The 27,815-nt window shown below is 35.2% G+C and overlaps 1 protein-coding gene across 1 annotated transcript in view; it reads left to right on the plus strand.

Moving 5' to 3' along the window:
- CFAP47 (cilia and flagella associated protein 47) overlaps window positions 1-27,815 on the plus strand; it is a 261,429-nt gene that overhangs the window by 85,322 nt on the left and 148,292 nt on the right. The window contains exons 39-45 of the mRNA XM_036392854.1: window positions 184-272; window positions 1,576-1,659; window positions 7,334-7,401; window positions 8,500-8,645; window positions 13,644-13,746; window positions 14,667-14,893; window positions 21,019-21,199. Coding sequence (XP_036248747.1) covers window positions 184-272; window positions 1,576-1,659; window positions 7,334-7,401; window positions 8,500-8,645; window positions 13,644-13,746; window positions 14,667-14,893; window positions 21,019-21,199 — 898 coding nt within the window. The remainder of the gene's footprint in view (window positions 1-183; window positions 273-1,575; window positions 1,660-7,333; window positions 7,402-8,499; window positions 8,646-13,643; window positions 13,747-14,666; window positions 14,894-21,018; window positions 21,200-27,815) is intronic.

Consider the following 27,815-nt stretch of genomic DNA (forward strand, 5'->3'; position numbering starts at 1 on the left):
ACATCTGGAAAGACTTCTGAACTTAGATGGTGTTTATGTGATTCTCTCATTTTTTTAGCCCCCCTAAATGTGTTAGGGCAAGAGAAGGTTGGGGCAAGAGAAAAAATAGTGGACATGTGAAAATAAGAAGGAAAAAACAATGATAACTTGATTATTGGTCTTATGGTTTTTGTTCTCTTTTAGGGTATAATAAGATGCAGATCCCCATGTTATGAGCTGAAGAAATTTAACATACATGTCACTAATCCCTTCAAAATTGATGGCATATTCAGGTATGCATGTGATAGACAGGTAGACAGTGATATAAAGACAATTCTTTAATGATCATCCTGTTTTATCCACTCTTTTCCATAATTATTTTCTTCTTATTAAAAATGTAAAACCTGGAGGTTAAATGATAGGGATTTACATTCCCAAAATTGTTACAAGCACTATGAAGTGGAAGCTTTCATAATGAATAAAGAAGATAAATAAGTCTTAATTGAAATCTGTCTCAGTGTAAGCAGTAAAGCTGGAGCTTTAATCAAGCAGAGTTCATGAACCTTGCTTGTATTTTTGTGTTTGGCTGAGGTCCAGCAGAATTACAAAGAGAAACAAGCCATGTTAATTAGTAGTTGGTTATTTTTCCCCAATCTGCTTTATTCTGCTGTTTAAGTTATTAAGCATGCAAAAGAAAAAAATGCTTTTTGCCTTGGGGCTTGCATCATTATCAGTTAGTCTAATTTTTAATTTGTATTCATCATAGCTGCAACAACTGCAGATCTATAAATGTTGCTTTCCTTAGTACAAAGGAAATAGATTGTTGTACCCATTGAAAATCTATTTATGTGATCAGACTCCATATTTTGTCTTTAGTCTTTAGAACTAAGCATTGGTTCATCTCATTCATTTATTTGGAAGAACCATCTTTCACAATATTTTTTAACTTTTTTTTATGCAACATGAATATACATGTTGCAGAAACTGCAAATTAAATTTTTCTTTCCTCCATAGAATAGGATTGGTGTATACAAAAAGTAGTAATAACACTAACAATAACAATCCTGTAGCAGGACTGTTTCCACTGCTCCAAGTGTGTAGGAATCATATGACTTTAATTAGCTCCTCTCTTTTATTTCTAAGTTCTTGAGGTGGTCAGTGAGGCTGAATTAGTCTTATGATTTGGATAACTCCCTTGGAAATTATCAATGAAGTGATGAAGTAATTTAGTTTTATATAATTCAAAAGCTACTTGACAATTTCATTAAGTCATTATCAATTTGGGCAACACTTGAATCAGTAATCTAAAGTTAAAATTCTTTGTATCAGGCTTACAGTGTTTAGAACAATCTAGTGTTTCATCAGGGGGTATATTATTTACTTGCAAATAACACTAGGAAATGCTAGTTTGATATCAAGGGAGAGGATCTTTTACAGAAACACTGGGGTTAAACCACAACAAGTACCTTTAAAGTATCTTTAATTGAAAAGAATAAGCTTCTTTATTGAGCCTGCTTTAAAAGTTAGAATAAATCGAGTTTCATTGTCATTCTGCAAGTTAAAAATGCAGTCATTATTGTGCTTATCATGCTCCAGGGTACTCTTACTGGAATCCACACATTTAATCCACCCAGAGAAGGTGTATCAAGCCAGGCAAGTAAAGCAAGAGCAGAAGTTTAGGTAAGTTCCAGATAACAATTGCTAACTAGAGTATATTGGATCATCCATTTCTATTAATATTACCTGTTTGTGCATGCTGTGTGCTACCTGTTGTGAAGAATTCCAGTTTAGGACATGGAAATGCCACAGAAGATGCCCAAGCAGTCCCTGAGCAGTGGGGGCCCCCCTGGCCAGCTCTGCCTGGGTTTCATGTGGAGCCTGATGTTCTGTGATGTCCCTTTGGCCACTCCAGCTCAGCCACCCTGGCCATGCTCCCTCACAGGTTCTTGTGGCTCTGCTCCCTTGCAGAGCATGGGAAGCTGGAAATTCCTTGACTTGGAGTAAGCACTGCTCAGCAGCAACTAAAATATCAGAGTGTTATTATTCCCATCCTATTCTAAAACAGAGCACTGTGCCAGCTACTAAGAAAAAAGAATCAATTCTACCCAACTGAAACCAGGAGAGTACTGCAAAAAACTTATTAACAGATTTAAAAAAGATATTCTTTAATAATTCAACAATCCTTTATTTAATAATTTAAAATATTTTCCATAGCTGGGTGTCATTTTTAAAGCTCATGTAAACATTCAAAATCCTGAAACACTTATTCGAGGATTGTTGGGAAATATAAACTTCTACCTCATCAATACTGTATGTTGAATTGTAATTATAGGGATGTTCCACAGTTATGTCATGAAATGCAGACTGTTTTTTGAATTCCTTTTTAAAAAATTACAAAAAAAAAGAAAGAAAAAAATTAAAAGCAGGAAAAATAATGAGCATTTTATTGTTAAGAAAAAATGCACACATATTTTAACTGGAAATAGTTTTCTAAAGTGTAATTTATACTACACTTTCTACTAAATTTAACAAGTGTATAATAATTGCTGATATAGAAAAGGATTTTTTAATAATCTTGCATATTTCAGCTTAATTTATCACCAGACAGTCAGTCTAAATATTGTAATTTTCACCACACATCCAGATCTCATTCTTACAGAAATTGATTTCAGGGCATCTTAGGTCTTTAGAAATTATCAGGACTGATTTGCTCTATGTTTAGATGTTTCTGTCATCTATGATAACAGAAGCCACTTAAATGCCTCCTTTCAGAAGGTCTTTTTCTTGAATGGAACAAACTTCTGAAATTTGTGTTCAAAAAGCAGTGTGTACATTTCATGACTGATCAGTTAGGAGATTTTGCCCTCAATCTTTTTTATTCTTTTGGTAAATCCAGAAAATGCTGTGTACAAATTGAGGCAAATTTCTCTAAGTGCTCTGTCAGCATTAAACTGCCGGGGAGTCAGTGCTTGCCCTTTGGGTATTTGTGTCTGTGACACAATTGATGGCAGGACCAAGGCATGCACATGACAACTTCATCATCCCAGCATGACCAGCTGGGCTCAGGGCTCCTCCTGCATCCTCATCCTGTGCCTCCAGGTCTGTCACATCCACTTTAAACCTCCCTGTGGGAAGCTTTGCCTGGCAGGTGGCCCTTTTACCTCCCAGCTTTCCCCTCTGGCAGCGTCACAGGCACCCAAAGTGGTGCCATTCAGGCTGGAGAGGAGACCAGCCCTTCTGTCACTGTGCTGTGGGTCTGTGACAGTGTGTCAGAACAATCCCAGCCTGGAGCTGGAGCCTGAGGAATTGCTATGGCCTTGCTGGGACACAGCCCTGTCTAAGCCCCAAACTCTAACAGTAGCCCATATCCTTCAGTACTGCAGGCAAAACTTCCTTATTCATGCAGAACTGGATGGTGTTTGGTGAGAAGCACAGTGCTTTTTTTTTTTGATCCACTTGACATAGGTTTAAGTATACTGGGACAAGGCTTTTTCAAGTTATCCACTTCTCTGTGCTTTTCCAAGCCCTTGACACTTCAATTATTATCTTTGGTTTGCATCTGTCTGCCAGCATGGTCTGCTCCCTGTGGGAGAAGGAAAACCAGGTGGAGAGAAGCACACCACATGGCCCAGAAATTCTGTGTAATGCAAAATTACTCATAGCTTTCAAGTACGTTGGTATTTTTTAATTATATCCATTAGGAAAAATAGTATCAAATGACTGTAAAAGTTCAAGGTTACATTTAATAGCTAACTTTTCCTTCATAAATTTCCTACTGTAAAACTAGAAAGTGGTAAAGATAGACCAGTGTTTCACTAATAGTCCTGTTCTAAGGCCATGACTAAGCAGATTATCATATGCAGTAGTGTCCATAAGGCTGGATCTGGATCTGTGCAAAAGCACAGATTGATTTGCAAAACATGCTGTGAACTTTGATAAATATTTTTACATTAAAAAATGTATTCTAAACCAAAAAATGGAAAAAATTAATGAATGAATTTCAAATCAAGCTCTGCATTGTGTATAGCTTCTTACTGTTAAATTAATTACACCTTTTTTTAAAACTGGAGATAATGTCAGAAATTCCAAACAAATTCGATTTTCTGAATTTTATTCTTACACTTTTTGTTCTAAGCTATTTCATGTGCTAAGGAAAGAATTATGTTAGGCAGAATACCTGTATTTACTTACTGGAAAAATAAAGAAAAAATTAGGATCTAAAAATGGTGTCTCTTTGTAATTTGAGGTACAGCATTAATGCCTGTTGTTTCAGAAAATACAGTGTACAAATATGTTATCAGGAGTCATTAAAATTCAGGGTATTATTTGATATCAAAGAAATCCAGCTACTCTAAGCCTTAGTACCTATTTTAGGCAGCTCTTGTTTTAGTTTCTCTCCTAGTCTTTGTTCTGAGGTCACAAACTTTTCCAGAGTGTGAAAACTGGTGATTATCTTAGATGTGAATTTTGTATTCAAATGTTTCAGTATTTTCAATGCATTTCTAAGCAGTTTGTTGTAGGCCTTCTCTCCAATAAGATCTTTGCTTGTTAAATATCCTAAAGTTCATCGATTAAGATGCTGCTCTGTGAATTTAAGATTTCCTTATGGTGTCTGGCAATTTTTTTTCCCCTCCTTGATAATGTATAGAATCTGGAGCTATAAGCTAGTGTATTCTTCTCCAAATACATATAGGAAAGTTGTTGGTGGTTTGTTTTTGTTTTTGGGTTGGTTTTTTTTTTTGGTTTGTTTTTTTTTTGGTTTTTTTTTGGTTTTTTTTTGTTTTTTTTTTGTTTTGTCTTGTTTTGTTTTTTTTCCCCTGAGCATTTGTTCATTTGTTGGATGGAAAACAGAGTTATTGGCTTGTTTGGAGCCTGGCATGAAGAGTAAAGCACACTATGACCCATGGATAGCTCATATGCCATGATGATGTATGCACACTCTCTGTGTTGACTGCAGAGATGATTTTCCTTTTGATCTGGGTTTTTGGCACACCTGATAACATGGCAAGCCCAGTGTAGTGTTATCTTGGAACTGGTATCTGACAATTCAGGTAGCAGATACTAGACTCTTACTGGTGCAAAAGTATGGAAGTAGGTTGGAATTAGATGATCTTCAAGCTCTCTTCCTATCCAGGCTGTGATTTTAATCTGAACTGGTTAGAATAACCACAGCAGGAATGAATTGGAAGTATTCACACCTCAATCAGGCAACTGAATGGTGCCCTCATTAACCCATCCTCACCTGTAACATAGCCTTTTTGTTCATTCAATGAATGGTAAAATTGTCTTACTCTGTCAGCAAAAATCCCCAAACTAAATGAGAGGCTGTTGGAGAAGCTGCTTGGTCTCTCTCTCTTTCTTATGAGCTGTTCTTGTTTCCCTCCCCCAGCTCCCTCTGCCCTGGCCTTAAATACTGAAAGGAAACTCCAGGAAAGACCTCACTGAGGTCTCCCTGGAGCCTTATCTCCTCCAGGATATCTTCATGGGAGAAGTGCTCCAGCCCTCTGACCACTTCTGTGTCCTCCTGTAGCAGCTTCTGTCCAGTGCTGGGAGCCCCAGAGCTGGAGGCAGCTCTGCAGTGGGGTGGGGTGTCACCAGAGCAGAGCAGAGGGGCAGAGTCCCCTCCCTGCCCTGCTGCCCACGGGGCTCTGGATGCAGCCCAGGACACCTCTGGCTCCCTGGGTTGTGAGTGGACATCACAGCTCATCTGTAATCTTTCTTTTACCAATATGCCCAAATCCTCCTCCACAGGGCTGCTTTTGAGCCATTCATTCCACATTCTCTGCCAGTCCCGGGGATTTGCCTGACTCAGGTGCTGTGAACAGGCTGTGTAGATTTATTTTATGGCAGCTTTAAGCTCTTCTCTCTAATCCTTCTCCTTATTTCTCTGTGTATTGAAAGAGAATGTATTGAACCAGACTTTGAACATAACCAAGCTTCTTATACCTTCTGAACTTTATTCCTTTCAGTTTTATTATTGAGAAAGATGCTATTTCTTTTTGTTATGGAAGAATGAGACACAATGTTCATGTCTTCCACAACACAGGTTTGTTTTCTTTTCCCATCACTTACCTGCAAGTGCTTTGTTCACTGAAGTAAGAAAAAAATTGATACTGAGAGAAGTTCAATACCATGTTAAATCAGTCTAATGAGTTTCTCAGTTGTTCAGATTTGAAAATAGGACTTATTCAATGTATAATTCTCACCAGTGAAAAAATGTAGTGTATTATGTTTACTATTATTATTTTTTCATACAGCTGTTGAGCTATTTGTTACTTTTACAGTGATTCTTCTGCTGTAGTCTCTGTTTTTGCAAGCATGACTTGGCATTCTCATTCAAAGATAAAGCATTGAGAGAAATGATGTTTTATATAAAATTAGTATTTTTTTAATGTGAGATAATTTTTTGTGAAGTACAGTATAAATAGTATGTTGTATGCATATACTCAGAGATTGTTTTCCTTTTTGAAAAATGGTCTTTAAGTATAGGTATTAAAACAAATCTCCAGGGTAACAAATTCTGAGAGTTTTGCACATTCATTTGTTTAAGCCTGTGATTTTTTCTTAGCCCAGCAAGATTAACTATTTATTTTAAGAGAGACCCAACATCAAACATTGTATTTAGTAATGGTTTGCTGTATGCTGGTTCATCAAAATTTATTGCTGGGGGGAATAACTTTTATCTATGGCTAATTTAAAATTAGAATTTTGAGCTGAAACTCACAGTGTTTTTTGATACATTACAGTATTGTTTTCAGCATCTATGAGCTCTGTGCATGTCTTTAATTAAGCAAAATTCTCCTTCCATAAGTGTAACTGCACAATCTTAACACCTGTCAACAATGGTGGGAGTTACTTGTGAAGAAGAATAGGAAACTACATAGAGTCACATTAAGAAAATATTATGGTGAGGAGCACAGTTTGCTTTGGGAGGGTGGAAGTTCAAAGGAGATTTTGTTTGAAACTGTTTTTTTTGAGTATATCCGTTTTTTTTTAAATACACTTGAAAAGCAATATTGTAATGAGCAGAGTTCAAGTGATTAGGTGAAGATTCATCCCTTTCACCTTTCTTAGACAAAGCCTTGATTACATTAGGTTTCTTTTGAACAATTAACTGCAATGTTATTTAATATAGGTCATTCCTGTAGCCACCTCAAGTGGATAGGGTGATTTTTAATAATTATTGGTTGGAAAATGGTTCCAAAATGTAGTGGTCTATTTTGGTGGGTTTTTTTTTTTGTGTTGATAACATTTGCTTTTCTGGTGCTTATTCATAACAAGGAAACTAAGCTACCTATTGGTAATAAAAATGTCCAGCTTTAAAATACTCTTTTAATTTTTTTTTTCCTTTTAGTTTTGAAAGTAACATATTAAATTCAAAAAGTAGTGTACTGCCTGAAGATTCAAAGAAAGAGACTTTCTGTAAGTACCTATGCAATACCTCATGTCTTACTGCAGTAAAAATTAGATTATCTACTGAAGCAAGATTTTGACATCTAAGTATGTTCAATAAATATTATTTATGGATATGCTCAGTAAATATTATTTTTAGTTTTCATAAAATGTTGGCCTCAAATTGTGCATCACAGTCAAAAATTGAGCCTGGAGAAGAGAAGGTTTCAGGGTGATCTTTATGTGGCTTTCCAGTACCTGGAGGAGTTACAAGAGAGCAGGAGAGGGACTTTTTACAAGGGAATGTAGGGATAGAACAAGAGGTGATGTCTTTAAACTGAAGGAAGGCAGGTTTAGATCAGATATGAGGAGGAAATTCTTACTGTGAGGGTGGTGAGGCCCTGGGGAAGGTTACTCAGAGAAGCTGTGGGTGTGCCATCCCTGTTCTATCTATTTGGCAGAGTTTGGCATAATTTTCTTATGTGATCTCACTTGTTTCTGTTGTTTTCACTTTCACATATATTCTCAGGTTTGCTGTCCTGCCTAGAAGGCCAGCCAGGAAAGCCTGAGGGTCAGTGTCACAATGTGCTTAGCAGATGCAAAACACACAGTGAGAAAGTCAGAGCCTGCCACATTCAACCCTAAGATTCTTTCCCAGCCTAATGCTTTTGTGCAAAGCAGTGAAGGAAAGCCAGTGTTGCCAGTATTTAGGTTTTGCCTATTCTAGAAGATGTCAGACATAGTTGCTGCTCTGAGAGTGAGATTCTTTGTTCAAATAGCAGTAATTTATACTTTTCCTTCTGATGTGAGTAGACTTTTTTTAAGAGGCTGTACCTCCTTAAGGAATTTTTAATGGTGAGAACTGTCTATTTTCCCCAGTTTTGTTTCAGTGCACAGAAAAAGAACACAGGTAATTAGCAAAATATATTTAAATAATACAGCATGCAATATTGCAGCACATCTACACAACTGTAACTGTAAATACTGATTATTGATTACAGGTGTGCTTTAAATACTGATTGCTACAGAAGGCTGTATACGGTATCTTTTTTTTTAAACTCATGCAGCTACTTTATTTTACAGCCTGTGCTGTTGTATCTAAACATCCACTTAAATTTATTTTAACAGCTGATCAATCTGGCCTCCTGCATGAGTTCTTCAGTCCAATGGAAAACCTGTTCTTGAGAGGGAAAGATTCTGCAGCCTTAGATATTCACTTCCTTCCCTTTTATCAGGAAAAGCGTTACTGCACTCTCATTCTGATTAATGAAAAGGTAAGAATAAAGTGTGTCTTCTGTGTTTATCATGTCAGGTAAGAACCAGGACTTTTGCCAATTGTGCATGAATAGGGAAAATGAGAGCAGTGCTGTGAAAAGGGACTTGGGGGTCCTGATAAAGTGCAACAGTTTATTGTCCTTTTACACGTAATTAGAATCATATGAAATGCTGCAGGCAACTTTTCACTTTAAAACCACTAAGTAATAAAAAGTAATGCTGCAGGGAATGTTATTTTGGTGGCTTTTCTAGGCATCTGGGCTTCAGAAAAAAAAGAAAAGAAATTTAAATAATTTGTCTTGACATGGGTGCAAGAACAATGCACAGGCAGGGAATGGATAAGGACTTTACTGTTCTGTACTTCTCTATATATTCATCCTTGTATTTAGGGTATGCTGTCAAAGTAGAATAATAATTTTCCTTGCTGTCTCTTTTAAAATTTTTCTCTTAATCAGAGTTCCATTCAGAAAAGACTGTACATGAATACTGACTCCAACAACCTTTCAGTCTCTCTTGACTCATGTAGCCTGGATTTTGCCCTATATACTTAACTGAAATTCAATCAAATCACCAAGATCTGATTTTGATCAAATTTCAGAACCTCAAACCTCACAATCCAGCTTTTTGATGTTACTGTAATGCTTTATCTCAGTGGTTACAATCTTATTTCTGTGTGTTTAGTCCATCTTTTCACCTCTTTAACCTATCTGTTGTGTTCTGTCTCTTGCTGTCAATGTTTTTCACAACCCTGTTGTTTCTATAATCTTCTTTTATGTGTGGCTGATCTCAAGGCTTGGATTCTGCTTTTTACTTTTCCTGACAATGCCTCTGTGGTTCAGCTTCCCCTCCATCCAATTAGGTGCCTCTGCCTTTCTCTCTGCCACATTTTGATGATTTGTAACAATGCATCTAAACCCAAATTACTTTTCTTCCTGCACATTTTCAGCTTCCATATTTTTACCTTCTATAGAACATGGAACTTCTGCTATTGTCTGGTGTTTGTGTGTTTGATGGGATTTTTTATTGCTTAAGCATGACTTTGGCTATGCCACATGGCCAGCTTGATTTTTTTATCTTGTTCATAAAGGAAAGTAAGACTTATACAATGATGTCCAAGTCTGTATTTCTGACTCTGTCCAGTGTTTGAAAATACTAGCTATTTATAAAGAAAACAAACTATATGACTGGATGTCTTAAAGAGTGTACAGTCCTCTTGATTTTCTTGAAGAGTAACTGAGATAGAAGAGGGATTTCTGTTGAATTCACATTGGAATAGTGAGTTCACACCTTATTGACAGCTGGGAATCACCCACAAAGAGTTGCCATGCCAGAGGTTAGCAATCTTTGTGGATGGTTCAGTGGAAAATCAATCCAGTGCTCAGCATCAATCAATGAGAGAAATTATTAAGGAAGAAATACACATCAACAGCTGTACATTCATAAAGGAATTTTAGGCCCATCAGTTTAATTCAATGAAATATCTAGATGCAGTCTCTAGACAAGGAAAACCTGGCCTACTGCTCTCTCTGACAAGTAAGTAAATCTGACAAGAATCTCCTTTCACCTGTTATTATTTAATACCCTTTAAATCTCTGCTATTGACAATTTACCTGTTTGTTGTATGTTTATTAGAAGCAGAAGTTCACACCCTGGCTGAGAAGAGTAGGCTCATGCTACACAAGGAATAGAGTCTGAAAGCTGAGTAATATCGTGAAGAGAAGGGAAATTTAGACATGTTAAGGAAAGAGTGTTAATCTAAGAGATGTGGGCAGAGCTGTAGGATGGTCATATTTCAGGTGGAAAGGGAAAAGTACATTTCTGACAGTCTCAGTGTTGCCTTCGGTGGTGATGTAGAAGTAAATTTAGACACCCAGCTACTAGTCACTGCTCCTAACAAAGGTTCAGTTGGCCTTTTCACAGCAGGAAGCATTAATGCCTCAGAGAAGCTGCTGTTAAGTCCTGTATGGTAACTTTTTCTGGATCACCTGGTCCTTCCAGCTTAGTTGAGTAGGTGTGATGCATTGAAAGGCTCCTCAAAGGGCAAAATTTTTGATATGCAGAAGCTCAGGTTAGAAAAATTAGCTCCATCTACTTAATTGCATAATTTGTGAGGAATTGTATTAAATCTCCTTGGGAAAGATGAAACTGCAAGATAACTAACATGATTTTAGGGCTGTGTAGTAATGGCACAGGAAGAATTTGGCTTTCTTAAATATTTTGTATATGGCTGCAATAATTCAGTCATGCCATTATCTAACTGACAAAGTGCAGCCAGCATGCTGTATGATGATCAAATGACTTTACACAATGAGGAGTCTTGTATCATTCAAAAATGGACTTGTGCTATATGTAAAATCTAATAAATAATTTAATTTAGCATTGCTGTGATTTTTTTCCTGCCTACCTTTCCTACCCTTTTTGACAAATAGACCAAAACAGTAATCAGAGTAGGTCTGCTCCTTCATAAAAATCAATGAAGTATTGAGATTTAAATCGCTATACTTGGATCTGATTGGGAATCCTATCCATCACTGCAGCAGCTATATACTTGTAATAACAGCAAGAGGATACACTGATTCAAGGCTTCTGGCCTCAAGGATGTTCCTTATTTTGAAATAGTCTTCATGTTAACTTTCCTAAGGCTTGAAATGACAGCACAAGCTATTCAGCAAGGATTTGTTTCAGTATTTCATTGTTCTTTAGGAAAAAATTGAAACAGATATTTTCCAGACTATTAGCATAGATATTTTCATAGAAAATATTAAATATTGTTAAACATAATTGTGTTGCTTTTTAATAAATATATCTTTGTTTCTGGGAGGTAATTTAAATGTGAACAATGTGGAATTTTTAATGATAATAATTTATTAAGTCATAGTTTAAGAGTGTCAGTCCAGACTTTTACAGCTAAGTGTCTAGTATAGAAGTAAATTGTTTATTGAAAGAACACTTTGCTATCTGTTGCTCTTACTTACGTGAACAATGTGGAATTTTTGATGATAATAATTTATTAAATCATAGTTTTAAAGTGTCAATCCAGACTTTTACAGCTAAGTAGTATAAAAGTAAATTTTTTATTGAAAGAACACTTTGCTATCTGTTGCTCTTACTTACTGGCTTGCACAGGCAACTACAAACTTCTAGTAGCCCTACATTCTTTTAGAACATCAGATAGCAATGGGATTGGATAGAAAGTTCAACAGCTCTTTTATTAGCTGTTTTCATTAACAGTAACCCCTGCACAATGCTGATGCTGTCCTGTTTGCAGCTGATGGAAAATGGAAATATAAATCATTAGAACCATGGGCATAAAAGCTAAACTCTCCAAGTTCAGTGAAATCCCCATTCTGTTCCAAAACATCAGGAAAAAAGCTCAGTGGAAAGAAAACAGGATTTGCATTCTGTGAAGATCAAAACCCCAGAATTCTTCAAAGCAAAGAGGAAATTGGGGAATTTTGTTCCTTCCTATAAGCATATTGATTTCAGCAAGGACAGGAAAAGTAGCTGATAGCAGAATGGCGTCCCAGCCACCAGCACCTTCCTAAAATCAGTTGTGTGTGCTGTGAGCTTGTTAAGGGCCCTTATGGAGCCAAATCACTGTGTCAAACAGGAATAATTCCTGTTTAAATTGGTTCCCAGGAGTGGCTGTTTGTGTGTGAGAATCCAATTTTACTGGAGGTTTCTTTAATCCTTCTCAAGGAAGATTTGTGTGAGCTCTTGAATCAAGAAGGGAAGAAAATACCATCAAAGTTGAATAGTTTTCCTTCTGCTGGGTCAGAAATATAATTGCAGTGTTTTCAGCCTTAACATAAATATCTGATGAAACTACAAATGAAGGCAAAGGAAAAAGCAGGGTTTTCTTATGTTATTGAGCAGTATTAAAAGGAAAAGATTGTGTTGGTTGGCAGATGCACTAAATTATAGAAATAAATTATTTCCTTCATATCTGGAATGAAGAATAAAAGACAGAACACATGTTTTTAGGGCAGAGTTTTACAGAATATGGTTTATGGAAATAAAGAGAGACTGAATGTGCAAACTGTATCAGTTGTTGCAGAGGCATTTAATTCTTTATCTTGCAATCAGGAGAACCTAAAATTGTCTGAAAAAAATTTGTGGTAAACACAAAGGAATTATCAAAGCAATATATGCAGTATATATGTTAAATCTCCTGACTAGTTCAGATAGGTGTATGGTACCTAGCTTAGAAATCTTTTTAGTTTGGTCCATTCTGATTGAGGACTTAAATCTGAAGTACTTTCAGTGAGTTTTCTTTTCTTCAAAAATACTTTTCTGTCTTTCATTTGTGCCTTATTTTTTTCATTCCATCTATAATTCAAACTGTTATTTCTTGGCTAGTTAAGTTATCCTTTCCTCTATGAAAAATGAATGTCTTTCTTTGTTCTAGGTCATGTTTATATTTACTTTAAATCTTCTGTAGATTTTCCATTTTCAATGAAATAATTAAGATTTACTAACTTCATTTTTTTTAAAGGAGAATTTGCACATGATGCTAACCTGCCTTGACTTCATTTTTTTTTTTGTGTGCTTTCTAGAGAAATATTTCTGGCTCAAAACTATTGTAAACATTTTTACTAAAAAAAACTCCAAATGGTGAAGAGCAATGAAGGTTGCTCATGAGCATCTTTAATTATATGTAACTGTAGTAGATAGTTAGAATTCAATTTTTTCCTGTATTTATGGGTTAGGGTACCCTTATTCAGTTAAATTATAAGAGGAGTTAGAAAAGATTCTGCTTTTTGAAATTTTTTGACTTTTCAGATTTAATATTATCAATTAAAGTTACTTTATTATCACAGCATGGTTTGAAATTCTGTTCTATGGTTTGAATTCCTGTTCTCCTGAATATGTAAATTATTGCTCAGGTCAGATCTTAGATGTTACTAGGATATTTTTGCTATTAGTTGTAATATTTTGCCTTCTGTTCTTCATGAGTTGCACTCTGAAGTGTGTGGATGTGTGTCCTTGTGTTTCAGATTGGAGAATTTGTATACCTGATTGAGGGATCAGGGGATTTACCTCTGGCTTCAGAATTGCCTACCTTGGATAGTCCAAATGTTTTGCATGCTACCTCAGGAGGTACAGTGAATAGAAGGGAGAAGAGTAAAATACAGAAAATAATTTTTTTAATATCCTTTTATTTCTATGGATTTTTCTTAAATTATTAAATACATGTAGTACAAAAAAAGAAGTTGTTTATAATGAAGAGTAAAAAATACATTATAATGAATATATGTGGTATTTCTTCAAATGTTTTCCAGTCCATTTTCTTCAGAGCATCAGCTGGTTGTTGGTGATCTTCATCTTGTATTGCTTTTAACATAGTCTACATAAATACTTTTTCATAATTTTTCTTATTTTCTTCTTCTAAATATAGTTTGCTAGCCATATGAACCAGGACAAGGCATCTTTATCTAGAATTTTTCTAGCTTTAGAACATGAGTTTTGTGTGCAGTGATGTGATATTCCAATGCTTTTGTCTCTAAACAGTGAGGGATAAGCTCCTGTCAGGCATATTTCAGAAACAGTGAAACAGACTTGACACTTGAAATAATTGTCAACTGCTTCTTGAAATAATTTCTGGTGGTTTCTTTTAGAGGAGATGAAACATATCTAGAGGGGTGAAAGCATGGCTGTGTTGTGTAGGTAGCAGAAAGACTTTGGTGAACTTTTAATACTGGCATAATGGTAGCAACACTAAAGTCTGGGATTTTTTTATTAGCTAAGTTATTAGCTATTTCTTAGCCCTATTAGCTAAATTTTGGGTTGCATTTCAGTCTGCTAATTTTTACTTCCCTATTATGTTGAAAAATAAAGTATTATAGGTAATAAATGGCATGTACTAGGTAAATAGCATGGAACTAAACTTTGAAGGAATTTTGTATTCTTATTTTCTTTAGAGATTAGAAATTTTAAATACTCTCTGCAGTTCCACCAGCTGATAAATGTGGTGTGTGGTTTTGTTTTGCTCTTTCATTTCTTTGGGTTTTTTTTAACAGATGAATGCACAGCACAACCAGTTTTATATTTGAAATGTGAACTTGGTCAGACTCTGGAGGAGAATCTGAAGATTCCATTGGTCAATGAGCCAAGAGAGAGGGCCCTGGCTCTGGCTGCACAGCAGCAGATGTCAGCTGTTGAGTACGAGAGGAGATTGATGACTGGGACCCTGCAGAGCAGCAGCGTTCGAGTTGCAACGGCGTTGTTGGGGCTCTCCAGAGTAGAGGTGAGAAACACAATCATCTGGTGCTGCAATTAAATTTAGTTGTCCTTGATTTGTAGGACTGACTTGTTTTTATGTTTCAGGTAATAGAAGTTATATTTTTTTCACACTTCTGTAATCTGACAGTTACTGATCCCAATTCCCCCTCAGACACTGCAATATTTTACATGTTCATCCTGAAGCTCCTTTCTCACCCCATGCTATTATGGTGTCCTTCCTTTAAGAAAACTTGACTGCAGTTAAGAAAAGTACTAACAATTAATTTCTGAAAAATACCTGATGATTAAAAAAGCTTTCATATTCCATATAAAAGATATCTGTATTAGTAACCTTCATTATGGATATTTTTGTAAGAAATTGATTGTTTTCCCCAAACCAATAAAACTTGAGAATAAATGAGACTTCTCTTTGTCTTGCAATCAATGCAAAATAGTTTTGAAAAGCCACAACTTTTTCTAATAAGATGTAGCTCCCCTCTTATGCATCATTCCAACCTATACATATTTTCCTAAGATTTCAACATCTAGAAACAAAAAGTTCTCCCAAGGTAGTCCATTAGACAATCAGGTATTACTTGTGAATAAATTTATAATAATGATATTGCCATATAAAGAAGGCTTTTCCTCATGAAGAATTCTAGTATAGCCTTCAGAGGATGACAGCCTCACTCTGGGTTTTAATTTCCCTTGTGCCCTGATGGTGCCTGGCCTCAGACCAATTGCTGGGCAGCAATGTTATTCCAGCTTTCCAGTTAGACAGTTCCCCAGGTAAAAGAATTTTCCCTTGTGATGTGATGTTCCCAAATTTATACCTTTTGTTTGAAAAGTAATAGAAAGCAAACAAAATGAGGGGAAATTACATTGTAACTTTAATCTGTTGTGTGTTTGGAGTGGGACAACAATTGTAATCATGTCATCCAGACTCAAGTAGTCTCCTTTGGGATTATGGCTAATTCACTGCTGTGGTAACATTTTATTGAGTTTTCATAATTCAAGTCCCTCAATATCACAGCAACTTGGCAAATACTTGATGAAAAGTCTAACTGCTCTGAAGTTGTGGAGTGGATCAAGACTGAAGATGATAGCAACACTCCTTGCACCACTAGATATGCTAAAATGAAATATGAGTTCTAAAACCACATTTATTGTGGAAAACTGGAGGGTAATTAGCTTAATTACCTTGTAAAACACATACTGGTGGATACTAGCACTGAATGAATTATCATGTGAGAAATGAAACTAATGTGCAGAAAGAAGTATTTTTTTCATGTAAACAAAGTCTTATACTTGCTTATGAAAAATACAGGGGAGAAGTTCTACTACTGGCATAGAAAAGAGGTTATACATCAAAAAAAAATCTCAATATCCACTATGCAGACTAAAATATGAAACATATTCTTAAAAACTTCTTGTAATAAATTCTTGCCAACTATCTGTTTAAATGTGATAACATAGAAATTCTGGTTGTATTAACTGGAGAAAACTTTTTTGAGGGGGGTTGGTGTTCTGCAGTGAAAATTGGAGTTGAATTATGGTTTTAGGTGGTCTAAATTCTACCCTCTCCCCACCAAAAAAAAAAAAAAACAGGCAAAAAAGAAAAAAAGCCAATCTACAGCACCCACGGTTCAATGAATTATTTGGGCTCACAAAATCCTTTGGGGCTGATGTCGTAGGTTAGAGATAAATCCAGAATCTTTGGAAATCTGTTGTTTTCTTTTGGATTTCTATTCCGCCTTTCTACTTGGTTCCTGCAGGTAGAATCATGTTAGACAATAGATGGACAGAAGGGAAAATACCCTACCATTAGTACTACTTGGTCCATTTTTTACCTGTCAAGTTGAAGAATAAATAACTAAATAATTGCATGATTTCCAGTCTCCCTAAACTGTAAATTTTAGTCATGTTTACTTAAGTCACATAGAAAACAGTAGTAAAGGTGGGCTGTGTTTTTGGAGTCAAACTGGATATCCATAATCAGTAACTAGAGGTTTAATTTTTTATTTGACCCATCTATACACAGCTAAAAGTCCTAGGTACTTCTTTACTATGTTTTTACTCTTTCTTTTTGTTGCCATAAGGAACAGAGATCTATTTTGATTGTTTGAATTATTAGAATTAGTAACAAATAATGATTTTTAAATCTTTTTCCCATAAAATTGTGTTACTTTCTTACCTCCTGAGTGTTTCTTTACTTTAATTCCTCCTAAAACAATTTTGGGTAGTAGTAAAGATAGCATAAGATAATATAGGAGCTTTCAGACACTGTTAAGGTTGGATTTGGCATTATAGTGAATAATTAACAAAGGCTGTTTTGTGAATAATTAGTAATGATGAATAAGAGGAAGCTGAAAGGGGGATATTTAGGTGAACATAGATAACAAGGGAAGGAAAAGGGTATTGGAAAAAAGATAAGAGACTGTGGGGGAAGAACATGCTTAGACTGAAGTTGCTAAATGTAGTAAATAGAGGAAAGTGAATTAAAAAGAAAGAACAATATGAGAATTCATTTACTTGGGACTGTGAAGGAGAGGATGCTGCAGTCAGTGAAGTGAGACACAAAATAACTTGCCTACTTTTAGACCCAATTGCTAGATACAGGACTTTTTCTTCATAGATGCCAATAATCTCCTTGTATAACCAGACATTATTATGGGAAAAGTCCTGTTGCACAAGAATCCCAGAGCTAAAGCTTTAACTTTCTGCTGTGTCCAGGTGTGCCCTCACTGTTAAACTGTAAAAAGTATTTACTTAGGCCCTGTTTTCCTTCCTTTTGAACATGTCTCATCTGAGTGTGGACACCACATTTGCCATATTCCAGATGTTAGGACATTGTGCATTTCCTTTCTATCCTACTGTCCATGGGACTGAGCAACGTGGAGTGTTTTTTCTTAGTACACATGGAGGGTTTTTATCTTAGCACACCATAGTGGTGTTGGTGAGTTTGAGTTTTGATCAAGGAAAAATGAATGGAGACCTTGTGCACTTGGGGCTGTGGCTTCTGCTGTTCAGCTGATGTGGCAAAGTCACATCCTCCACCTGTCCAGCTGGGATCTTCAGAGCTTGTGCTCTTCATAGGCACCCAGGGGTTGTGAAGGATGTTTTGTATTCTCCTGTGTGATTATGGAAATTTGTAAGCTCAGTGTAAAAAATCTGCTTCTTTTAAAAACTGGTGTGGGTTTTTTTTGAAGGAAGAATCATGGTGTCCTTGAGAAGGCACTGGAAATAAAAAATTGCATTAGATACATTTGAGCGGGGATGAACTTTTCAGAAAAGGACCTGTGGTCAGATTTCAATATGCTGAATTTACAAGTGAGACCAATTTCTTCTCTATTACATCACTTATCTTTTGATATGGGATTAAGGGAGGTGGCAAACACGATTGATCACCGGGGTTCTGAGAGACCAAGATAATAAATTTCTTTATTCATGAGAAGCAGTTTTAGAAGTTAATTTCTGGAAGGAAGAAATGGTGCTAAATTAGGATTTGAAGAACCATTATATGCAAGGAAAGAGAGAGCTGCCTCAGAACCCTGTAACAGAATCTGCCACCCTACACACATAGAAAGTGCAGGTGGCACATCTGAGAAAATACCTTGAAAAATAAAAAAAGTCCTTGAAACTTTCAAGATCAAGTTTAATTCTGATGCTTTATATACCCTCCATTCATTTTCAAAAAAATATTCTAAGAAAATAATTAATCCTAGGAACTGAATGCAAATACTACTAGCTGGTAATAAGACTTCCACACTTGGAATATCATGAAACATCAGGTTGATGAAGTAAAAGTGCTTGGAATCTGTCTCTTTTTGCAGTAGAGAGGCGTTAGATCTGCACTGAACATGGGAGTTAAAAAATATTAAATTCTATTTAACTCTCACTGCCCACAAAGATGTTAAAAATTGGAGCAGTTGCCACATTCATCTGAATTGTGTTGACATTTTCTCTTGGAAATGTTAGCCTATGAGGCAGCAAAGTTTAGTCTTGTGTATGTTTGCAGAATTTTCTTTTTCCACTAAGTCTCTCATTAAAAATGTTTTCATCCTTTACTTGTTTACAAGGTGCCAGGAAATATTTGAAATGTTCATAGATTATGTAATACTAACCAACTGGATTTTTTCCTAACCTATATTTAAAAATGAGATACATGAACAAGTATCTTCAAAAAAGTCTTTCAGTGAGTTTTTAAATAATAGGACATTTCTTCAAGATAATTATAATTCAAATGTGTTCAGTGCTCCAGGAAAGGTCATCTTACAATTATATTGTCAAAATTTAACAAAACTGTGTAATCATGTTGGATTTTTATTTCAGTGTTGGAAAATAGTCTAGTTATGAAAATCATTTGTAGGTATAAATTTATATTTGATTATGCAGAAGATCAAGTCAAATTTAAACTGGTAAATGTATGTAATTCTTTTGGTTAGGAACCTCCCATTACAAGTTAGAATGAATTTTTTTCCTCTGCAAAGTGTTCTGGCATTTCATTCCTATCAGAGAGAAGTGGAACTTGCAATTAATGTGGCAATTGAATTATTTGTACTTATTAATTTTTTAATTAATTTTGTGTGAATTTGAGAGGGAGTAATGTCAGACTCCAGTCCTGTATGATAGAAATGAGTGAATAGTGAGCTCAGATTCTCAACTCACATAACAATTTTTCCTGTTCCTTCTGTAAATTATATTTGCACGAGGTTGTGCAAATACAGTAGTACAAGACATATCCTAAGAATTTGGTTTGATGTGAATTTTTTAGTCAAATACATCTGTCCAGCTGCTCTTCACAGAACAAGAATTTTGAAGAATTGTCTGTTTCTATATTTATTGTGCCAAGAAACCTGTATTAACAGCTAAATCTTAACAGGTTCCCAAAGTCCATATGTACTTTTTGTTTAACACTGTATTGACACTATGGAAGGGTAGATTAATGATCAAAACAAAGCAATGTCAGAGTGTGGATCTGCTTTCTAAAGCCAGCAAGGGAATGTAAGATTTGTATTAAAACAGGGGGAAAAAAAGCAAAACAAAAAAACCTCACCACTGATCCAATGCATAACCCAAGTCTAGTTGGTTTAAACAGTAATTTGACCATCTTACACCTAATGGTGATCTTTATGAATAATTGTTTTTCCTTTTACATTGAGTTTTTTAATTCCCTGAATGGATTTGCATTCCCTGGCCTACTGAAATATGTACTTTGATACCTCCAGTCCTGGCAGTGTTTTACAGCAAAAGACTTTGAGAATAAACCAGTTCTCTTAGCAAAACGTGATTATTTCCCATATTTATCTCTGCCCTAGATTTGCTTCAAGATACTTCACAGCAGTCATTAATTCAAAGCCTTGTTTGTAAAAAAAGACATTATTCGTTTAAAATGTGTTCAGCTTACAATTACTCTTGAGCATTGCAATTGTAATGTGTTATTGCATTGAAAATGGCAATTTTGAGCAAGTAGTGTATTAAATCATTGCAGTATTTTTGTAATGTTATCCTACAGGAGTCAAATGAAGTTCATTAAGAGGTTCAGATGCCTGTATTGAGCTTACTTTAATATACTGTGCTAATCCTTTTCTAATATGTTTCCTGCTGTTGATTAGCAATGGCAATCTTTTTACCAAGAGGAGGAGATGACTTGTCTCTAGAATTGATTCTAAATGCCCATATTTCTAAAATAAATTTTCAGCATTAAAATATCAGTTAGCTAATAGTTATCCCTTGCCAAAAAGCAAAATAACTTTTCTTTCTCATGCTTCAGAAACTTTATGAAGTAGGAGAAGGAGCACCTTGCTACCACTGATACAAAATATTTTTCATGGGTTTTTTCCTCCTATTCTTGCCTTTCCTGCATATGCATGAAGGCTAGCAGAGATTATTTCTGGGTAGGCTATGGTTTTACTGTAAATTTCCAAATGCATTATTCTTAAACAAATGTTTCAGATGCATGATGTCTAAAAATATCTTACAAGTCAGTTTTTATTTGGAAGTATCACTCAAAATTGCCATGTAAGTTTCTTAATTCCCAATTCAGTTTTAGAATTGAGCTAAATTCTAAAAAATTTAGAAAATTTTGCAATTCTCAACCTGAAAATTTAATTGATGTCTCAGCTGTGTACATTATTGCTTCACTTGCAGAGACGTGCGCTTCTGAAGCCTCGCAGGCACCCCTCCGAGCTGAAGCACGTGGATTACAGTGTAGACGTGAGCATAAAACACATCTTTGACGTTCCTAAAGAGTTTTCTATTCCAGTGTTATCTTCAGCCAGAGTTAATTTGGACCCTCCATCAGCCAAATACCCTACATCTCAGAAAACAGGTAATAGTCTTAAAGGTGATGAATTTGACTGTATTCTTTTGCCAAGATAATATTTATTTTTAATGTTTTTCTGTGTAGATCCCGAAAATGATCTTTCTTTCCTTTCTACTATTGATCAAATTTGCCTTTCTTGTCACTACCCAGGTTCTAAATATTAGCTCAAACAAGTGCTTTCCACTTGCCATTGGTTTATTGGTTTTCTCAAAGGCACACACGCACAGGAGACTTGATCTAAAAGACAAATTGATTTGGTCTGTTTATCTGTCAGATCCTGAATTTGTGCTCCCTTCCCATTTCTCCCTTCCACTTCATGCCCAGCACTGATCTGTGTTCAAATTGTGCCACTCATATCACATCTCTTTTCTTGTTTGCCCTCCTCAGTCAGCCAGAGGGAGATTTCAGCTAATGCTGAATGAACAGTTCTGCATTACTTTTCAGAGTGATCTTGCCATCTTTGGTCAGTCTGTTGTCTCTAATTTTTCTAGCACCTTAAATTTTATACAGAAATTTTGTTGATTTTTAAAAAATGCTTTATTTAAACCTATAAAGCACTCTAGGTTGCATTTCTTAAAAAAACTCTCAAACAACCTGAGCCATTGAGAGAGCTGGAGTCTGGAGAAAAGGAGTCTCAGGGGGGAACTTCATGCAAATTTGTAGAAACTTGAATTATACACTGTCCATATCTAGTTTTGTTTCACCATTTCTTAATCAATGGAGTCCTTCTGCATATTTTTGCAGTTCACTTTTCCAAGTGTCACTGGAATCAGTGCTTTCATGGTCATTGTGCTTTCATGGTCTTTGCTTTGACACTCAATGTATACCTTGTTTTTTGTTCTTTTTTTTTTTTTTTCTATTCTGGAATAATAAAAAGAATCTATATTTTTTTTCTGAGGAGTCTTTATTACAGATGTTTTAATTGAAATAGAATTTAAATGCTATAAAAAAATATGGTGTGTTTTCAGGAAGATGGCAGCAATAGTTATGGCAGTGTTAGAAGCAGGATTGGTGAGGGACTACAGGATGAGCAGTCAGTAGAAGTTGTAGAATTTATGTGACACTGAAGGCTAGAACATGTCATGTGTGGCAGGATGTTTAAATCTTAGTTGAAACTCTTTCATTGTCAAGTTAATAACGACGTGTTTATGACATAATTACTGTAGAGGTGAACTAAAAACAGTTAATGGCTTTGTTGAGTGTTTTGGGAGATTCTTTGTATTACACTGCAGAAGAACAGAATAACAGCTGGGGGAAAGAGACCCAACTCTGCATATACAGATCTAATGTCCTGACAGGATCTCCATCATGGTCTCAAAACAAAGGTTCTTAACTGACCAGTTGAGAGATTACTGCACCTTAGCAACTGCTCAAATTATTTTAAAAGTTTAAATGTGAATGAATATATCTGAAAAATTTGGAATATTAATTGCATTGTATTCACTACAAAAATGTAGTGAATAAATGACATTATAGTAAAGAATGTAGTAAATCGATGATTACTATAATATATACTATAAAAATTATACACTATAATAAATTAAATACTATAATAAATTATAGTAAGGGAGTAGTTATTTTACTCTTAGTTCATGCTGCTTCTTTATTCATCAAAGGATATTAAAGAAATGCTTGAAAGAGGAGAGTAATCAATGCAAAATCAGAAATTGGATCATATGGCAGTGTACACAATCTTTTTGATATTTATTTTTTCTTTCTAGGATGGGTAATAGTTACATGAGGAAGTAGAAATGTCAAGATGATGCAGAAATAAATGGGGCTTTTGTAGTGAATTCAGAGAGGTGGTGAGGTAAGGAACATCCAGAAAGGGAAGCTGAGATAACCAGCTGAATAGCATGAAAACAAATATGTCTTTAGTAGGAAGACAGTGCCAACTGATTCAGTGTATTTATTACACTAATGAGGAGACACAGGAGGATTTACAGGCTCTTAGAAAACATAATATTGTGACAGAGGTCCCCAGTTGGTGGTCCTGGGCAAAGCATTGGTCTCATCTGAAAATTTTGACACCATTGTCTGAGAAAGCAGGAATATTTTAGCCATGGTGGTGGCTTTCCTCATGGTGGGAGTTGCTGGTTCTCTGAAGAAATGACAGTGCTTATATTTATGAAGGTAAACAAAAGTGGAAGAAAGCTGACTAAAATCAATCTTTGGATCAGAAATTCTTAGATTGCAGTAGCAGGAAGTGTGCAACCAGTGTTTTAAGAACTCTGCCAACAGGGAATTCGAAGGTAAAAAAATCAATGCCACTCAAAACATTTTCTTGTAAAATAGATCTTGTTAAATGACCTTATTACATTTTTGGCACTATTTACAGATCACATAGATAAAAAGAGTACAATATGCTTACCTTACTTTAAGTATGATATCTTGATCAGAAGCCATACTGCATACTTGCACAGATCTAAAATAATGCATTTCCAAGATTGAAAACCTTTAGCAAACGTTAATCCATCATTGGAGACTCATCAGAAAGGGAGTCCTTAGGAACCAGTAGTTATTACACAATGTTAGCTACATTTCATTAATTGGGAAGATTACACAAAGACTTTGTTGAGTTAGGAATGACACAGATTTAGTGAAAGAAGTTAGTTGGAGCTCTTACATAGTTATAAGCTATGAATTTTAGTGCAAGCAAATATGTAATTATATATTTGGAACAGAGTCTGCGTGCTAAACCATTTGGTATGGTTTAAGCACACCGTGGTAGTTGTTCATCTTTGTCACAAATGGGATCTTTAAGAGATTAAGTTTTCCTCTATCATCAGAAATAACCTGGGAAATAATTCAATTCCCATATATATAGCTCAAGAGACAGGTAATTGACAGTAAAACTGCAATGCTTTACAAACCAAAGAATGGTAGATTGAACATTGAGAAAGTCATGTTAGGCATAATTAAAGTATGCTGCAACATTGAAATATGTTGTCTTTTTCTTAGAGGGATGCTGTGAAAGAATAAAAAGGATAAAATGTCAAGTGGGATTAAAATAATCACTCCAGTTTTTAGCAACAGAGAAGTACCATCCAAAGCCAGCTCCATGCTTCACCAAACTAACAAGTTCCTTCTAAAGGTGAAAGCACAAGAAACTTTGAATAGAGAGGTTTTATGGCTCAGAGTTGTAACTTCAGTTGTAACTTTACTTGCCAGTGTCACTGACTTTGTAATGCATATATATGTTTATAATCTCTATAATTATTTAAGATTTCCTGCCATGCAGTCTTATTTTACAAAACTGTACCTGTGTAAGTGAACATGCTCTTCCTGCAGGTAAGGACCATGTTCACTAAGTCAGAGCTATTGTTTTATTTATAGCTTTTATAAGGGTTTATAGCTTTTATAAGTGTTTTTTTTCTGCTGAATATTTGCTGCTCCTGTCCAGCAGCAAAACACTCACTGTGGTTAGGAAAGAAGGAAATATCTGTGGATTTTCAAGCAGAACTGTGAAAACCAGTGGAAAAGTCAGTGCTGTTTGTCTTTTCAGCAAATAATCAGCTCAAAATCAGCTTCAACTAAGTTTTAACTAAGCAGAACAACTTCTTAGGCATTTGAGTTTCTTTGAAAAACATGTGTTTTATGCTAAATAATTTTACTTATCAAAGGTGAAATAACATAGGTAGAAAGGGGAGGATGGGCTTTGTTCTGCAGTCTTGCAAAACATTTTGATGTCTCCCAAAATGTTTGAGAAATCTGCAAAGCAGCACAGTATCTATCACACAGTGTGAACTAAAGCTGTCAGGCTTACTTCCCACTCTGTTTTTCTGACATCAGCTCCATTGTTCTTTCATCAAAGGATTTCTTGTAAAATTTTGAAAAACAAGGGTCCTTGAATGCATAACTTAAAAAATATAGTGCAGGTATGGAAAAATGCTGTTATTGTACCATGAAGGAGAATGTAATACTGGAGCAGCACATCCAGCTCTTGTTCCACACTTTGGACAGAAGGTTGCAAATGAGGAAGGGCTCAGCCAAGCTCTACAGTAATTTTCAAGGTCTTGAAAGATTGAATACCTTGATGACTCCATGATCTCTGAGGGAAAGAGGTTCCTTTCAGGTTACCTGTAATTATTTAAAAAGGGAAAATATGTCTGACAGTGAAGACTGTTAAGTGCTCTATGCAGAAAGTACAGCACTTTCTACTTAAGATGGAGATTTGTAATGAAACAATTATTATTCCTGTAAAATTATGTGAATGAGAGGTTTATCAAATATGAACACACTCAAGAGAAACAAAAATCTTTCTACCACTCAATCTTTTAAAAAAGAAAGTGGATGCTTTCCTAAGATACATACTTTTGCTCCAATTGTCCAGGTTAGGGCTTAATATAAGAATTAGTTGGTGAAATTCTAATGCTAAGAGAAATGTCCAATAATATGTGTTTTGGTATTAAATAAGGATTTATCCCAGAATTAGGAAATTCTGGAATTTTCTGGAATAGGCTATGCCTTTACACATTGTAAAGTGACACTGACAATTGCTTTGAGTAATGGAAACATAAAAGTTCCTGAGACAGAGCAGCTCACAGAGCTGCCTGTGACAGTTCATCAATACTGAACCATCCAAGTACTTTATAAGAAGGGATTCCTGTTAATTTGGTTTTCTTTTTTACAGACTTTTTTTTTTTGCAATCTTCTGCCTTGAAATGACTTCAGATTACCACTTGTGCTATTAGCAGAAAACCTGATAGCAATACCCTTGGACTAGACATTTTTTAAAGGAAAGAAAATATATGGGACTAAATGGTTGATAGCAATTGCTGTTCTAAACATTGCAGCAGCACATGTCAGTACCAGCGTATCAATACCTTATTTTATTCCTTTTAATAATAACCACATCCCAGCATGGAATGATAAATACACAAATATATTCCATCAGTAATGATAGATATGTGCAGTTCTATAAAGTAATGGTAGATTTTAATTTTCAAATGGATATGCACCTAAGCCAGGGTGCCCTGATAAGCAATTTCTGTATTTTACATGTGCATTATTGAACTTTTCTAAGGCAAGCATGCACTAGGAATGCTTTTTATCATTCCATATGGTTTAGGGATTTTCCTATGTTTATAAAAATAAACATGGAAAACCTAGGCATGAATACAAAACTAAAACCTTTTTCTGATGGCTGAGTTGTACTATTTCACATCAAAATTGTCCATATAAATAAGTAAAGCTTACAATTCATTTTAAATGAAAAAATGTTGTTTCACCTTGCTATCTAATTTAGATTCAGTATCACAAGCTAATATTAGAGTTCTGTTGCCTCTTTCTACAGGATTTGACAATGTTGGCTCCCTGCTGTTACACTTAAAAGAATATCCAAGAAGAATTCTCTTGTTTTTCTTTTTTCCCCCCCTTTCTACCCAGTGAATGATGAAAAATCTTTTTCTACAGAACTATCAGTAATTGTTAGATATTTTCTACTTTCTCAATAATTGTGCCTACAGTTAATTTATTCAGATTGTTCTGACTTCTTTGTGGCTTCTGGTAAAGCTACTAGTGACTTAATTTTCTCTCTTTTTTTTTTAAAAAAAAGAAAACTTTTCTTCAGAGAAATCTAGATTGCAGAAGGAAAGGAGCTGCACCATAAAAGTCTCTAGCTAGCTCTTATTACATCTCTTCACTATAAGCCTTCATTACTAATTGTGCATTAGCTTACCATTTTGCAGTAAATGATATAAAAGTCTTGGTTTTGATCCTCTCTCCTTGTAATGTTTCCTTATGCATTCAGTGCAGTCTTTGTAATAGTTCTGAGCCCTCTTCCTTGTTTGTAGAAAATTTTGTTTTCTAAAAAATTGTGTTTAGTCACAAAAAATCAGTTTTGAAATTTTTTTGTAAATTTTGAGTGTGTGTTTTAGAGAGAACTTAGCTCTTTGTTGTGTTTTTAGATCAAGAGTCTTTGAATTATACTCTATTTTATCAGTGTAATTCCTTATAATTTGGCTAATCCCTTTCAGCAGGAGCTCTTCATCAAATGGCTTAAGAAAACACCTTCATGACATGGTTCTTGAAGCTGTATTAAGTCAATTTGGCAGCATTGCTCACTGGAGTAGTGACTGCTTGTTTCTAGAGTGCCTGTGAGTATTTTTCATAAATATTAGGCTCAATGAGTATTAAACAACCAGCCCCCTACAACTGCTTTATGTAGTGCCACACAGCTCCTCACTGGCTCCTGGATACACAAACACAGCTGATTCATAACAAGACATTGAAAAAAAGTGTCTCCCATTTTTATTTTTAAATCAATTAAGGAAAAACTTCTTTCATTCTTTTTTCCCCAGTCGATCTTCATTTTCTGATTAAGTGTATTTAACTTTTTGTTTAGGTGTCTGATAGTATACTGTATGCTATCTAAGCAGAAAAAAGAGAAAAAAATAACCAGTTAGTGGGTTTTTTAGAAACCCTTCTACAAATCTGTTTGATTAAGATAAAGTGAAAGGAAATCATAAATAAACATACACAGTGGTAGCAAAAAATTTCATAACTTTTAAGCACTTAATGAGGGATATGAAAGCGTAGTTGCTTTTTCAAGACTACCATGTTGAGAGATGTCCTAATTCAGATGAGCCCATTTGCAGACCTAATATATAAGCAGAAGTCA

This window comes from Molothrus ater, chromosome 2, assembly GCF_012460135.2.
Source record: "Molothrus ater isolate BHLD 08-10-18 breed brown headed cowbird chromosome 2, BPBGC_Mater_1.1, whole genome shotgun sequence".
Lineage (NCBI taxonomy): Eukaryota > Metazoa > Chordata > Aves > Passeriformes > Icteridae > Molothrus > Molothrus ater.